General features: G+C 46.2%; 1 protein-coding gene across 1 annotated transcript in view; it reads left to right on the forward strand.

Moving 5' to 3' along the window:
* Positions 1-16,910, forward strand: part of MYO16 (myosin XVI) — a 481,094-nt gene that overhangs the window by 405,797 nt on the left and 58,387 nt on the right. The window contains exons 32-33 of the mRNA XM_049099266.1: positions 9,644-9,837; positions 9,919-10,723. Of these exons, the coding sequence (XP_048955223.1) occupies positions 9,644-9,837; positions 9,919-10,723 (999 nt within the window). The remainder of the gene's footprint in view (positions 1-9,643; positions 9,838-9,918; positions 10,724-16,910) is intronic.

Here is a 16,910-nt window from a genome sequence, read left to right on the forward strand (position 1 = left end):
AGGTGAAAAACCAGGAAACAAGATTGAACATTACAGTGTGTGTAAGATGGCTCGTGTCTGGATTCGAACACTGCACACATGCCCTATAGATTAGAGTCAGTTGGCCCCAGAATATCTAAACATCTAAAAACTCCTTCTGTCTGTGCCCTTTCCAAAATCATCTGCCCTGGGCTTGAGATTCTGGAGTAGTCAGGTGGTACCAACTAGTCATGTCATTGGGAAGGGAGTGAAAGTATTGGGGATCACGTCAAAACATGTCAGTGAAGACAAAGTGACTTAAGAACCATAGGAGTAGAAGGATGGTGGCCCTGGAAATTGGAATCTGCTAAGGAGTGTGCAACAACTCACCTGCCAAATCAACTAGCCCTAAAAATGGATGGCGCTAGAGCGTCAGGCCCATATCTGTCCATTGCAGGCAGTTGGTGACCTGCACGAGAGGGACAGGAGCGGGATGGGGTGGGGGGGGTGGTTTCCCTTCCTGGGGGGCCGCCGGGGATCCCCCCCAAATGCCACCCCACAGATGCTGTGCTGCGTGCAGTAGGAGGGCCGCTGCGGTGAGCCTTGAAGCCTAGGGCGCGGGCCGGGTGGAGCCGCGGCAGGTGCAGATCTTGGCGGTAGCAGCAAATATTCAAGAAAGAACTTTGAAGGCCGAAGTGGAGAAGGGTTCCATGTGAACAGCAGTTGAACATGGGTCAGTCGGTCCTGAGAGGTGGGCGAGCGCTGTTCTGAAGGGACAGGCGATGGCCTCCGTTGCCCTCAGCTGATGGAAAGGGATTTGGATTCAGATCTCTGCATCCGGAGTGGCGGAGATGGGCCCCGCGAGGTGTCCAGTGCGGTAACGCAACTGATCCCCGAGAAGCCGGCGGGAGCCCCGGGGAGAGTTCTCTTTTTTTTGTGAAGAGCAGGGCACCCTGGAATGGGTTCACCCCGAGAGAGGGGCCCGTGAAGAAAAAAAAAAAACCCATAGGAGATAAAACATGTATATAGAAGTAGATGTCAGGAAACGGCCACTCCTGCAGGGAATCACCAGGCTCTTAAGTCTCACTGTTTAAAATACACGATGTGATACCATTAGAGTTGCAAGACTTTTATGAAAAACCTAAGTTCTTAGAACCTAATTTCAGCCAGCATGTGACTGAGGTGCTTGTCGGGGTCTCCCACTGACCGCACCCCCATGAACTCAGATTTGGAGGCTAGCCCTGAAGGCAGAGTTTTGATTGCTGTCTACATTATCTGTTCCTTCTTACAAGATCCCTCATGTGGACTTTAGGACTGCCACTGAACTTCCTGCCGTTAGAGATGAACTCTTCCATTGAACCTGCTGATCCGATGGAGCAGGTGTGCTAAGCCAGTTTTTTTTTTAAACATTTATTTCTTTATTCATGAGAGATAGAGAGAGAGGCAGAGACACAGGCAGAGGGAGAAGCAGGCTCCATGCAGGGAGCCCGATGTGGGACTCGATCCTGGGTCTCCAGAATCACACCCTGGGCCAAAGGCAGGTTGCTACACGGCTGAGCCACCGGGACTGCCCTAAGCCAGTTTTTGTAGCATCACGAGTCAAGGGCCAGCGTGGCGCCTGGTCACCTGTATTTCCAATCCATAACTGCAAGGTGGCTATGCCCTCCTGAGATAAACCCGCCATGCACAGGTGTGCTGGCCTCGTTTATGCTTTTGTGGCAGGGGCTGAGGTGTCCAGTACAGAGGCCACCAGCCCTGTGTGACTATTTACATTTAAATTCAAATTAAGTAAAATTTACGATTCAGTTCCTGAGTCATTAGTCACAAGGCAAGGGTATGGAATCTCCCAACATTGCAGAAAATTCTGTCAGACAGCCTTTATTCTACATGCCTCATGTTTGTACCCCAAGGGCAACGCTAGATATTTTGCACCTCTCATTATTTCACAAAACTCTCTTCCTTCTATGGAAAGTAGGAAGAAACTTGGATTGCTATTTAAAATGCTCTGAAAAAAAAAATAAATAAAAAAAAATAAAATGCTCTGGTTTCATAAGAACCAGGACCATAACGCAGTCCACTTCTTACCTGAGCCATTCCTCTTGGCATCTTAAAAAATCAAGTTCAAACTCTCTTTTACAGGGAAAGCTGCTGAGTCAACTCCAAAGGTTATGTAGTGGAAGAAGGTCGGATTAGAGAATGAGAGCCAAGGATCTTAGAGAAACCAGTGATTAGGTCACATTGAACCTTGTGCCCAGGTCTGTTCATATCAACACATGCCTTTCCTATAGGTTTTTATCCAGTAAACACGATCATAATAAAGACAGGCAACGGAGAGAGCTCATTTTTTTCCATTGCCTTCATGCCTGAAAAGCATGAAGCAATTTTATGAGCCAGTAAATTTTGATACTTGTGTGCAAACTATTAGCAAGCTGGGGCCAACTATTTGAAAGTACTGTTGACCCTTGAACAACACAGGCTGGAAATGAGTGGGTCCATTTATATGTGGATTGTTTTCTGATGCATACGATACAAGACTGTAAAAATATCTTCTCTTTCCTCCTGATTTTCTTTATCTTTTTTTAAATTTATTTATGATAGTCACACAGAGAGAGAGAGAGAGAGAGAGAGGCAGAGACACAGGCAGAGGGAGAAGCAGGCTCCATGACTGGAAGCCCGATGTGGGATTCGATCCCGGGTCTCCAGGATCGCGCCCTGGGCCAAAGGCAGGCGCTAAACTGCTGCACCACCCAGGGATCCCTCCTCCTGATTTTCTTAATATTTTCTTTTCCCTAGCTTCCTTTATTGTAAAAATACAGTATATAATACATGTGCAAAATATGTGTTAATGGACTGTTTTTGCTATCTGTTGAGTTAAGGCTTCTACAGCAGTAAGCTGTAGGAAGCAACGTTTGTGGAGAGGCAAAAGTTACGGGCAGATTTTCAACTGCAAGAGGAGCTGGCATCCTTCACCCCTGCACTATTTAAGGGTCAACTGTGCTCTTTGCAAACAGTGACCAGAACAGAAAGAACAAGGCTTCCCCTTTTCTTCGTTGGGGGGTTTCCAGCTCATGCACACTCTGGAGACTTGATTCTCTCAGCCCACGGTGCAGACTTGCTCCCAAACATGGTGTAACTAGATGGGGAGATTGCAAGAGACAGGTTTTCCTCCAGGAGCTCTAGCCTCCACCATTTACCTTCTGTCATGTGACCTCCACACCCACCACCCCTTCAGACTCCAGCATCCCATTCCTTAGAAATAATACCGTGAGGAATCCATAGTTTTTAAGAATGAGTTGCTAGATAACTCCATTCTCAACAAGACCATTTATATGCATGGATAAAAGAACAGTTCATCTCTGTGGCTCAATTTGGAAATAACATTCCATTTCATTTCTTTTTTCACTGTCTGGTTTATATCTTTACTCTAGAATTGCCCTTGGCACACAGTAGGCACTCAATAAATATTTATTGAACAAATGCATGTTATAGAGATATATTTCTTTATACTACTTCCATTAAAGCAGAATTCAATTCTTATCAATAAATCAAAATGAGCACAATTTGGCTGGGTTCAAAATGTACCTTTAAGATTTGCTGGATTTGGCCTGTCAGTGTATTTGTAACAGAAGCCCCTGATTATATTTTTCTACTAGCTGAAATTTGATAGAAATTAGGTGTTCTGTGAACACCATCCCGAGAATATGTTACTGGATATAGGAGAACAGGATTGCATGTTTCACAACTTATGACACATGACTCCATTCAACATATAGTAATGAAGTGTATTCCATGAGGCTGGCTCCCCTCAGAGGGCCCTGGAGACCAGTGGGGGAGATAAATGGGCAAACAAATTATGAGATAAGCAGAGTACCAGCAAAGAGAACAGATGGTGTGGAACACAGAGCAAGGGGGATGACCCTTTTTGGAAACTGGGGATAGGTCAGGAAGGACATTTCAGTGACATTATGCATGTTGGGTGAAGTCCTATGGGTAAAGATGGGATAACAGCAAGCGTTATGGACTCTTCTCACCAAAAAAAAAAAAAAAAATGTTTTAAGGACACAAAATATCGCTGCCCAGCAGTGGAAGCTCTTTTTTTTTTTTTTTTTTTTTTCCCAATTTGTAGCTGGTTGTAAGTCGATTCTACATTCACTCATGTATGCAGCTAGCCCACTGGCCAGCTACTCAACATTTATTTCGTCATCCTTTATGTCCATGCCCCCGTGCTAAGCATTAAGTTTGCTCTGAAACTAAGCAAAACCACACTGTAAGGATTGGAATACAGTGGATACATACACACACAGATACAAATATTTTCTTGATAAACAAGCTTCTCCTTCATTTTTTCTCATAAACATGTAGGTACCTGGTTTTCAGTGATAATTAGGCCAAATAACTGTGTCTTGCTCAAAATGGTGACTTAAAAGCCACCTGGCATGCCTTAGCAAACCTTCACAGGGCAAGTATTCTGTACAAGAACATTTTTATTTCCTAACACAACCTCAAAATGACTTAAGTCCCTAGATCATTGCTTGGTAGCTCAGAGAAGAGTCAAGTTTGAGAATGTGAGGTTTAACACTTAAGCTACTGTTATAACAGAGGCCTTGCCCATGAAATGTCTACATGACCCCATCTGGATGGAGTCACAGATGTTTTACCCATAAATCTTAGAACTCAAAAAATTGTTAAATTCTTTTTTTAGAGAAAATTCTTAATAAAAGTTCATTTTTTCATAGCCCTTACATCCATATTTGCAAATGAACTATTAGTATTTGTGTGAACACACACACACAGAAACAGCCATAAAACCAAATGAGACTTTAATACTCTGTGGTTTTCTAGTTGTATTTTATGAAGACTGGAGCTTTCTAGTTCTCACCCTCAAAGATTCAAATTCAGTAGTTATGGGGTAGGGCAGGAAACTGTACCGTCTGCAGCCTCAGTAAAGCACTCTCGATGATCTGATATTGCCACACTCCACACCGCACTCACTCCACAGAAGCCACCCCATCACTCATGATTAATTTCTGGTTGTGTAATAATAACAAGACACTGATGATGGCAGCGGGCACTAACTCCATGTTTATCAGGTGCCAGGCATTATTCTAAGTATCTTTAATCTTCAGAACCACCCACTGGAGTGGCACCATCGTCATGACCCTTCTGTGGATGAGGACACTGAGTCAGGGAGCAGTGGCATAACCTGTCTTATGTCACACATCCAAACTTCCGACCCAGGCAGTAGGATGTTAGAGGCCAGTCTCTTGTCTGCCTCCAAAGAAGCCATGCTACTTCTATATATAATAGTTTAACACAAAATTTTTTTTATCTGCATCAAAAGCAAACTTTGAGGGAATATATCCATTATCTCTTGTTGCTTAACAGCCCATCCAAAACTTAGTCATGTAACTACAACAGTCATTTTATTATCAGTGATCAGGTTCTGGGTATCGGCTGCACTTCTCTGGGTGGTTCTCAGTCAAGGTCCTTCATGAAGCTGCAAGTGGTGGCTGGAATCATCTAAAGGCTGGGCACTTGCACTTCTGCTGCCTTGGCCATGTAGGGAATGGAACTACATGGGCGTCTCTATCTCGAGATGTTTTCTCCTCGTGGTTTGTGCAGTGGGACAGCTTCAGGGGAGCTGGACTTCCTACATAGAGAATCAGTGTGGCAAAGGCACATGCTCCAGGAAAGAGGATGCTGGGCAGCCTTGGAAGTCACGCAGCCTCACATTCATGACCTCCCATCTGTCAGGCAGTCCCAAGAGCACATCCAGGGTTAAGGAGAAACACTCTACCTCTTAATAGGACTAGAAACACTATTGTGGCCAATTTTTGGAGAATACAATTCCAATCCACCCACTAGAAAAAAACAATTCCCACCCTTCCCACATATGAAATACAGTCACTCCTCTTCCAAACTGCCCACAGCCTTCTCTTCTCACCCCACCAGGCCCAGACCAAAAGTCCCCATCTCTCATGGTCTTGGTCAGACCCAGGCTTCCTGGACAGCTCTTCCAAGATGCCCCACTCTGTCTGAGGACAGGCTCTCTACTCCTTGCAGTGAGCGTACCCAGGAGGGATGGGTGTGGATGCTCTTGACCGGAGAGCAGGAGTTTAGGAGGCACACAGAGTTCTGAACGACACCTGGGCATGGTGTGTGGCCTGGTGCCTGGAAATGATTTTCCATGACTCTTAGGGCCATGCCCTGCAATCTTGGCTCTCCTTTGAATTATAATTCCTAATCCACCAGAGCACCTTGTTTGGGGCAGATAGTTCTCTTGGCCTCCTTTCTGCTCATGAAATCTTGAGGTGCCAGATCCCTCTCCATTTCGTAATGACTCTGCCCCTTTCTGTGCATGCTGATACAATTCCTTTATAAGCTTTGTGGGTTTCTTGTGAGTCAATCTGTAATCCACTCCAGTGGTGAAAAGCCACAGACACTAGCTTTTTTGAGACAACCTCTTCTCTACTCCAGGGTCTCTACAGGAGCTCTGTGGAGCAATACTCTTGATATTCCTAGAAGTCCTGTGGTTTTGCTGCTTTGGAAGTGTGCACGAGACACTACTTCAGACCTTTTTGAGGTCTTAATAAAGGCTTTCAAAGTCATGATCTTGGCTTCATCTTTAGATATGTTTTCCTGGAAATGACCCAGATTTTATCTCTGCCTGGAAGTCACATCTTCACTTCAAAATTATTTGCCATCTGGACAGCCTGGCAGTGAGGAGCCATTTTATTTTCAAACCCAGAAAGTCCTGGCTCTTTATAGTTACTAGCTCTTTCTTTAGCTTATGTCTTTACTCTCACATTTTACTAGAGGCAGCTAGAATGATCCAGAAGGCAGCTTTCACACTCTGCCTGTAGCCCTCCTTCGCTAGATCCTCCAGCTCCTTGAACATGGGATTCTATTTTCCACATCACTGCAGGTGACAGTACTCCTAACCCTTCTGTGGCGGCAGAAAAAGGTCCGTGTTTCCTCCAGCTTCCAGCATCTTCCTCACTTTCCTTGAAGCCTCCCCAATAGCATTTCTTGAGTATCACCATACCTTCACTAACATTGTCTTCAAGGCTCCTCCAATTTTCCAAAACCACTGCCATCTTTTTCAGGTTATTTCATAGTAGCACTCCACAGGTACCAATATCTGCATTAGTCCTCTTTTTCTGTGTAACAAACCTTTCCAAAATTTAGTGGCTTAAAAGGACAGGGATGATAATCCCCTCTCTCTCTCACAGTTCCAGCAGCTGGCCAGGGTCAGCTAAACCGTTCTACTGGCTCTGCCACAGCTGTGGTCAGACAGTGGCTGGTGCTGGAATCATTGAAGACTCAGTTGACTATATATTTCTGGCATCTGGTCTGGGGAAGCCCAGACAGCTGAGAGCTGGAGCAGATGGAGTCCCCTGGCATCTTTTACTTCTGTGGCCTTTCTACATGTTCTCCACAGCAGGGCTGCTTCAGGATAGAGAGACTTCATGCGTAGAGATCAGGGCCCCCAAGACGTGTCCCAGAAGAGCAAGAGCCAGACAGAAGCTTTACTGCGTATGGTCCAGCCTGAGAAGGCAGGTGGCTTCCCCTTTGTCCTAGTTTATTCATCAGGGGCAGCCACATAGGCCCTGCCAGTTTTAAGGTTCTGGGAGAGCATGTGGGATTGAAAATATTGTTGAAGCCAGTTTTGGAAAATACAATCTGCCACAAATCCTTTAAGTTATTCAAATCTTCAGAACAATTCTGTAATACTAATGTTAAAAATTTGTTTGGTTCATTAAGTTTCGAGAAGCTTATGAGCTGCTTGTGTTTTTAGCACATTGAAAGCCTTTGGAATAATGCTTATGAACTGCAGAATTGTGCATTTTTTTTTTGGTATTTTCTGCTTTTAAAAGTTGGCTGCTTTGGGGAACCCTGTATAATACTGGCTTACAAAGATGTCCAGTGGGTTAGAAAATTAGCTTTGTTCTTTTCTTTTCTCTTTTGGATATCTCCCATTTGATTCCTGTTCACAGTGTGCCAGAGTAGGAGCAGAGCACTTTACATACTGTATCTCCTCCTCCTTTTATTCCTCTGAGATGATTACTGATATCACTATACTGGAGCTTAGGGAGATTTCCCCAAGACCTCTTGTAAGTTATAGGTTGGACTCTGCCACCCCCACCAAACACACAAACGCAGCTCTATGACCCCTTATTGTGGCCTGTTGTTCCTGGTCCTCACAGCAGGTGTTCCATTCCAACCTGTGAGAGAATTGACTTGTCTGTTTTATTTACTTGTTTTTATCATCTGACACCTCCCATGAGGGCAGAAGAAGGTAGGGAACATTCTGTCTGTTCACGAATGCGTCTCAGTTAAATGCTGCTTGAATGCACAACTAAGTGAATAACTGCATGAGTGAATGGCCACTTTGAGATTTGAATCCAGATCTATCTTACTCCAAAGACTTACTTTTAGCCATGACACCTCACTGATGCCCCACAACTGGAGACAGAGACAGCTCCCATACATGCATAGTGACTGGCTGTCTCAAAACGACTCAGGACCTCAGCAAAATTAGCTGCACTTCTATTACAAATTCCTACAGATTAATAAAATACTAAATTAATAAAATAGTTCAGGATTCTTTGAGAAGTTTTGCTACTTCAGCGGAGCTTTATGCAGTTTTCTGAAATGAACAGCTCAGTTTCTGGAGAAATTATAGTTAATAAGAACACGATTACAATTTATAGTAAGAATATTTTAGGAAAAGGAGTCTTTTGGAATTTGTTTTTTTTTTGGAATTTTTTGACCTAACCTTTAGAGTCAGATTTAACTAATTCTCCCTTTTTCATTATTTTTTAAATATCTTCCCTGTTTCCACTTAATACGTTTCCGCCTTAGAAGATTTTTTTTTTTGATGAGCACTGGGTGTTATTCTGTATGTTGGCAAATTGAACACCAATAAAAAATAAATTTATTATTTAAAAAAAAAAGATTTTTTTAAAGTAATCTCTATGCCCAAGGTGGGGCCCAAATTCTCCACCCTGAGATCCAGAGTCACATGCCCTGTGCATCGCGCCAGCAGGGCACCCCTCCACCTCTGAAATTCTTCGTGAAAAATGTGGCACTCTTGATTTACCTATGTTTCTGTGTGATGTGTTTCTGATAAGGAGTCGCATATATTGTAAAACTCACCCCGGGCTCGTTTTTCATGAAGTTCTTTTCTAAGACCATAATCTCTCCCTGCACATTGGAGTTTTTGTTTTGTACAGTCTACCGTTTACAATGAGCTGAGGCATTTCCTACCAGAGGTATCCATAGGCCACTAACTGGCGACCGTGCGTGTGGGCCCTAGGCTTTGTCTTCTGGTCCCTGAAATCGGGAGGATCCGCTCAGCCAACACTTACTCGCGGCTGGGTCAGGCCCGCAGCCTGCAGGTGTAGTAGGTTCCAGCAGCAGATCTGGCGGGCCCTTCCTTCCCAGGCCTTCGCCAGGCACTTCCCTTGGCAGGTGCTGGCAATCCTGGGCCCCCTTGCTGCTCCTCCACGGTAGCTTGGGCCTCCAACTCCAGGAGCTCGGTCGGTTTTCTCATCGGCGGGCGGTCTGGGGCCTCGAAGGTGGAGGGAGGCAGGCGGGTGCTGGCGGTGGGGCCCGGGGGTGGGGTGGGGGGGGTTGGGGGGTCGGGCTAAGACCTGCTATGCCTCTCCTGTTCCCTCCGCAGTTCTCACCAGGCCCCGACCGCACAGCGACGACTACAGCACCATGAAGAAGATTCCTCCCCGCAAGCCCAAGCGCAGCCCCCACACGAAGCTCAGCGGCTCCTCCGAGGAGATCGCGGGCGCCCGGCGCAGAGGCGGCCCGCAGCGCGCAGCCGGGGTGGGGGTCCCCGCGCCCCCCGCGCCCCCCGCGCCCCCCGCGCCCCGCGCGCCCCGCGCGCCCCCCGCGCGCGCCCTGCAGGAGCCCGAGCCCCAGCCCCAGCCCCAGCCCCAGCCCCAGCCCGAGCCCGAGCCCGAGCCCGAGCCCGTCTACATCGAGATGCTGGGCCGGGCCGGCAGCCCCGAGCAGGCGGAGGCGGTGTACGAGGAGATGAAGTACTCGGCGCCCCCCGAGGCGGCCGCGTCGCCCCCTCCGCTGGGTGGCTGCCGGACCCCGGGCGCCTGGGCGGACGCGTGCGACATCCCGGCCCCCTTCCCCAACCTGCTCCCTCACCGGCCCCCGCTCCTGGTGTTCCCCCCGACGCCCGTCACCTGCTCCCCGGCGTCCGACGAGTCGCCCCTGACGCCCCTGGAGGTGAAGAAGCTGCCGGTGCTGGAGACCAACCTCAAGTACCCCGTGCCCGCCGAAGGCCCCAGCCCGCCGTCGCCGCAGCACCCCAGAAACCAAAACGGCGACGGGGACCCGCCCGCGGCCCCCGGCTCGCCCCCCACGCCGCCCCCCGCGCCCCCCGCGCCCCCCGCCGCGCGGCCGCCCGCGCCCTTCGCTGCCCCCCCGGAGCCCGCGGGGGGCGCGGCCGGCAGAGCAACGGGGGTGGCCGGCCCCGACGTGCCCAAGGCGCCGCAGCCGGGCTCCGCGCCCGCGGGAGGCCCGGGCGGCCCCCTCCCCAAGGCCCCCTACTCCCCCGGGAGGGTGGCCAGGGCCGAGCCCTGGAAGGCCAGCGCCGGGCCCCCCTCCCCAGTGCCCTACAGCCCCCCGAACTGCAGGGCGCTCGGCAGCCCCCTGGACGAGCTCACCAGCCTGTTCAGCTCGGGAAGGAGCGTGCTCCGCAAGTCGGCGGCGGGGAGGAGGATCCGGGACCCCGAAGGTAGGGGACGGCGGACCCCCCACCCCCACCCCCGCACCCTGCGCTGGATGCACATCTCCGCCTCGGGGTGCATGCGTGCGCGGGCCTACACCTGTCTACTCCCCCCCCCCATACTGTTGGACCCGCGGGGGCCCCTCAGGCAGGTGATAGCCTAAGGCGTCCCATGCAGTCGCTGTGGACGAGTAGGGAAGCGTTGCCATTTCCGTCCTGCAGGGAAAGGCTCGAGATAGAAGTACACGTGGTACTAAAACCGGGCTCAGTCAAGGTTTATGACTTGTGAGTATTAGGGCGAGATTAGATTGGAGCCGTTGCCCTCTTCAATAATGCTTCCTTCCAGCACCGAAGTGGTGTTTCGGTCGCATTGTGCTGCCGATTCCCATGTGTTCCAGGGTCCACTCATTCATGCCCGAGAGAGAGTCCTTCTGTTGGGCTGTCTGTCCATCTCACTTCCACGCCCGGTGTCTGGGGTGAAGACCTGTCCATCATTAAATTCACTTAATACTGCTCACCTTTTTATTGCTTTGAATGAATGTTTTTCTTCTGTTCATGTACCACCCAAAAAGCATTTTAACTTGGTTCTGTGAATTCTTGTATCTTCTCATTGAGCAGCTCAGCCTCAGGTGTGGTTTACACTGGCATTCCACTCACATGAGTGAACATGACACCCAGCTGCTGTGGCCAGAGGCTGTTGCCTGTGTAAAAAAAAAAAAAAAAAAAAAAAAAAATTCTGTATTTTGTGTCCCTATAGAGGCAGGATGCAACTAGCAAAAAGATCCTCATAAAGAATTCTTGTTAGCCACACACTACTACATCCAGATAAGGTGTTGTTTGGCAAAGCTTCTTTTAATCATCACAATAATGTAAATTATCTTCCAAAAAAGCATTCTAAGGTTTTTATACAAACCCAAATATTCCCTGGTCTGTGTTTTGAGGAAGAATCACATTAACATAAAGCATCCTCTCTTTAAGGAAGTTGGAACAGGTCCCCATCGTCATGATGCCATTAGTACCCACCCCTCCAGGTAAATGGCAACGATTAACAGCCTCGCTTTACAGAGATGGGGAACTTCAAGGGGAATAGGTTAAATGCCTTCCTAAGGTCAAGTGGTAGGTTGGAAATAAAAGGTTGGCTGATGATGTAACTTTTTCTGTGCATGTTAACCTGCTGTCTCCCCCGCAAAGAAAATATATAAACATGTTCACCTTCGTCATTTGATTAGGAACATTACTCTTCTAATAGTTAGGAAAATTATAAAAACTCTAGGAAATCCAGACAGCAATCTGAATAAGTGAAAAGTAGATCAAGGCAAGAACGCTTCACAAATGAATGAATAACCTACTCCCTATTTATTCAGACAAATACGCTGTCTGTTTTGCTGACAATTTCTTAAGTACAGGTCCATTAATAAATGAGATTGTCCTTACAAGTAGAAGAATGAATTTCACAAGTCATATATTATATTTGAAGGAGCAAAATGGAATCTACGAGAAAAGCGTTAAATGAACAAATTAATATTTGCTTTTATAACTAAGAGTAAATTAAAACCTCATAAAGCTCATTTTACTGTGGCTAGGAATCAGGTGAATTCTTCTTGACTCTGTTCAAGGAAAGTGAAGTGAATGGATTTCTAGACACACCTTGTCATCTGGAAATCTCTGAGCTGAGGACTCGGTGTAGTGGGAAGTATCACGGGGCCTCCAGATATAGTGTAGTGCATGAATTTGCTAATTATATTTCCCTGAGGTGGTATTAACCAGTATTTGAGAATATGCCTCAAAACCTCAAGATGACACTGTGAGTTCAAATCTAAAATGATAAACTATTTGGTATTTTTTACCATGGGCTTTTAACAAAACAGTCCTCGTTTGAAAAAAAAATTGGCTTGAGCCACTTATGACGTTCTCATAAATACATGAATTGGCAACTTCTGCCCCAGCAGAGTCATTGTAATAAATGAAAATTTAACAATATGAGACCAGGTCAACCCACACACCAGACTGCAGGAGTTCCAACTCTACCTTTGAGAAGTAGGTAATTCTTGATAGTCTGTGGTGTGGGAATTAAGTTTGCACGTTTGCATGGTACGTTCTCATGGGATCTTGCAGGTTATTCTTTTAAAATAAAGGGGCTATAGATAAGATGTGAAATAAAAAAAAAATTTTCACACTGGAGCTAATCATGGGAGTTGCTATGTGATGATTAAGGTTTACCTAGTTTGATCCTGCAGTCAGTAATCCATTTTATTCTGAATGAATTGAATGACTCCTATTAATGATTTACTATAGTCTTGGGACTTCTTCACTCTAAGGATTTATATCTTCTACTTTACCCTCTTTATATTTAAAGATATTCTTATTGTCACCTGAAATGGCTTTCTCACCAAATAATCCAGTGGGTGGCTAATTCACCCTCAAGGCACCTAAATTAATTACAGCTCATTTCTTGCATTTGTGGTCTGGGGAAATTGTACGGCAAATTTTGCAGAAGCGTTCAAGATATTCCCATCGCTTCTCTGGAAAGTGACCTTGAGGAGGAGATTACACTGCTTACTATTACCCTGCCATGGGCATTAAAATATGAAGTTAACATCTGAAGGACAATGAGTTGTGTGTAGTGATGTAGTAGTGAAGTCCTTTGGTATGTAATTCTGCTCCATCACTACTCTGCAGACTTCAATATAGGATTTCACAAATATTATCTTCCCCCAAACAGTTCATTTTCTTTTGACTTGTGGGCATGCGATCTGAGGCATACGGAGTCACTCAGATTCAAAGAGTCCAGGATGCATGTCATACAGATGGAAGGTTGCGGGTGGCGATGTGCCTGCAGCCCGAGAGGAATCGTGTTGGTGGCCAGTGGCCATAGTGCTTACTGGGCAGTTACTGTTTTAATGACCTTTTTAATTCTCTCAAGACAAAAAGTTACCTGTTACTACTAACCCCATTTCACAGATGGGAAAAATAAGGCACAGAAAGAACCCACCCCCCTTCTCTTAGCACCCTCCAGCTGTGAGAGACAGCCCGTGACTTGAGTGCAGTGATTCTGCCACCAGAGGCAGTTTTTCTGACCTGAGTGATGGTGCCTAGGACAGCAGGAAACAGAAGATAAGGGTTTAAAGTTTGCATTTGTTTACATGATGTGCAACAGGTCAGAGTGCAACAGTTGGGGTGGAGGAAACTGTTTCATAAATTTGAAAATGCCAAACATGTGCTTGACAGCTTGGAAGTATATATATATATATATAGTTTAGGGCTACCCTTTGTGCGCCCCCAGCCCTTTCCATTAAGAATGACTAAATGTTTAATTATCTATGCCTTTCTAGATGCAATGATTCATTAATTCGCAGAATGTTTTTCTTCTGATACTATAATATGACTCATATTATTATGCCAATTATTTCTAGTTGCTTAGTTTCAAAAATTATAAGACCTAATTCGAATGCAAGGAGAGAATCATTGGCTTGTGTAGGCCACTAGGGTGCTCCATTGCTCCAAATGGCATCCCAGAGTCCGGTTGAGTTTGTCTAGAACATGCAATAAAATAAGCATGTTATTTCTCCACTCATTGAAAAGACCAGGATGAAAGGACTTAGAAATGCAGCACACCTCAGAAATCTGAATAGAGAAGGCAGGAGGACAGCCAGGCTGGATTAAGAGTAAGTCTGATTTGCAGAGTATTTTCACAAAAATTGTCTTATTACTTTTGATGTTATGCATCCATAGTTTGTAAGATATAAATAGGTAGTTAAAAATGATGTAAAGAACAACAAAAAATGTACAGCATTTCTTTACATATAGTAGGTGTTTTTAAAGTTGACCTTATGGAAGATTTCAAACATACACAAAAGTAGAGGGAATAGATTAATGAACTCTCTCCATGGCCAATCCTGCTTCATCACCAGTCTTGCTCAGTCACCTCCTTCCCCACTGGATTATTTTGAAGTACATTCCAATATCAAATCAACCTGTTAATAAGTATTTATAGAAACATTTTTATACGAGTCCTTTAGAAAAAAATAAAAGATTTATTCCTAAATCACTTTAATTAGTGTAGACCAGTGAATCCATTTCAGCCTTCACTGACATGAGCCTGATGCTTCTAAGAGAACCTGCTTCTGGAAACCAGGGCATCATTTTTCATGATGGAAACAAAACGATTCTCAGGGGGTTAGCTTTCCAGTGAAGGAACACTGGCCTGGGAGATCTTCCACATGGGCTTCCAGGGCAGCCCCTGAGGTGGGCAGCTAGTTCAGGCGGCCCCTTCTACTACCATGAAAGATAAAATACAATTTAGAAAGCTGGATCTCTAAATATTCCACCCAAACAGAACCAAGAGTAAAAGACCAGCATTCCAAAAGGCATACGTTTGCTTCTGAAATCAATATTTTATGAGGTTTAGATGCTTCTATGCCAAATTAAGCAGTTACTTATTCATTGTTTAGCAACAAGAAGAATGCTCTAAAATCACTGAAATGTCATGAAATTACTGGCAGAAGTCTGACTTGCTCAAGGGCTATGCCTGTAAACTGCCATTCTCTTCCTGTGCTTGAAGCACAAGTTTGGACACCATCTTCATTCAATCCCTGACGCATTCTAATGAGATCACAGCATAAGAAACAGCCCTGCCTCGTGCAAATCTCAGCCTCCCAGAATGGGATGCCATGCTCTGCATCCCATAGGCTTCAAGCCTCTACGCTGGCTCTCCTAGCACTTTGTCCTGTGCAGGGCTGCTCGTCTTCCTCCCTCCAAGCACGGTTTCTCTCCGTGGTAATTTATTTGGAGAGGGGTGGGGGGTGGCCTGAGGCATTTTGAAAATCATGAAGGGTGTGGATGGACAAGCACATAGTTTACTGATGTGTTACTGTCTGCGTTTCTGTCTCACATAAGAGTCTGCCTCCCATGAAAGCAAGGCATTCCTCTGCATTCTGGAGTGATTTTGAGTCAACACTAAATGTTCCTGATTTTCCAAATGAGTAAGTCCTTTGGAAAGATGAGCTTGACATCCCAGAGAAGCAAGTTCTCCATTTCTCACTAAGTGGCTAGGAGGTGAGGGTGAGCTGCAGAGGACTTCCCCATGCCAGTGAGCCCAACCTTTGACAGGAGGAGACAATACCTCTTGGTGAGAATAGGATTTTTTTCACCACGTTCTTGGCCACACTGCAGTAACAGGGAGCCTCTCTGCTTGGGACATGTTTACCATGTTTCTAATTTCCCAAATCATACTTGGCTCATCTCCCTTTACAAATAAGCTTTCAGAGGCGCCTGAGTGGCTCAGTCAGTTGGGAATCTGCCTTCAGCTCAGGTCATGATCCTGGGGTCCTGGGATCAAGCTCCATGTCGGTCTTTCATCGAAGAGCCTGCTTCTCCCTCTCCCTCTGCCCCTCTTCCTGCTTATGCAGTCTCTCTCTCTCTCTCTCTCTCTCAAATAAATAAATAATCTTTAAAAAATAAGCTTTCAATTTTAATAAATTCATCAGTAGCCAGACTTTCCTCTGTTAGAGCACAAAGCTCTTTGTCTTCTATAGGAATTGGACACTTTTTAAAAATGTCTTAATATTTGTTGTGAATGTTTGTGACATTCTTCTCCCAATTTAAAGCGCCTTACCTTTATAAATGCCCAAGAATTTGCATGGGGCAGTTGTGCAACTGCCCATAATGGACTTGCATTAACTTGTAGAGCTCATTCCCTTACCCATTTACTTAGTGTGAGCACAGGGCTTGCTACTGGGAATCAAGAAATGTAGAAATCCCAGGTTGCTCCTGCCCTCTCATAGACTGTAGGAAGCAGATGGGTCCATCAGATTCCAATGAGTGAAATTCTAGTGGAGGAGAGAGGCTTTAGCCTGAGGGTCATAAACCATTGATGGACCCGTGATTGAGCTCCAAGTGGCCCATGCTCCGGGTATTATGCTTGTTTCCTGTTTGGTGGGGGAGACATCATGGACTTCACTAGCTGTCGCAAAGTGTCAGTGGCCAGGGAGAAGCAAAGGTCCACTGCGGTGGCTGTGCCCATCACACCACTTGGTGAGTACCTGCCAGGGAGAGTTGGGAGAGCCTCATGCCAGGGCTGTCCGGTGAGCAGGGAGAGTGGTAGCCAATGAGGCGAGGATGGCATTCTCCAAGTGTGGAAGCAGGACAGTAGGCTTGGCTGCCAGAGGAATCAGGGCGCATGGAGACATGTGAGCTC

The sequence above is a fragment of the Canis lupus genome, chromosome 22, assembly GCF_003254725.2.
Source record: "Canis lupus dingo isolate Sandy chromosome 22, ASM325472v2, whole genome shotgun sequence".
In the NCBI taxonomy this organism is placed as follows: domain Eukaryota; kingdom Metazoa; phylum Chordata; class Mammalia; order Carnivora; family Canidae; genus Canis; species Canis lupus.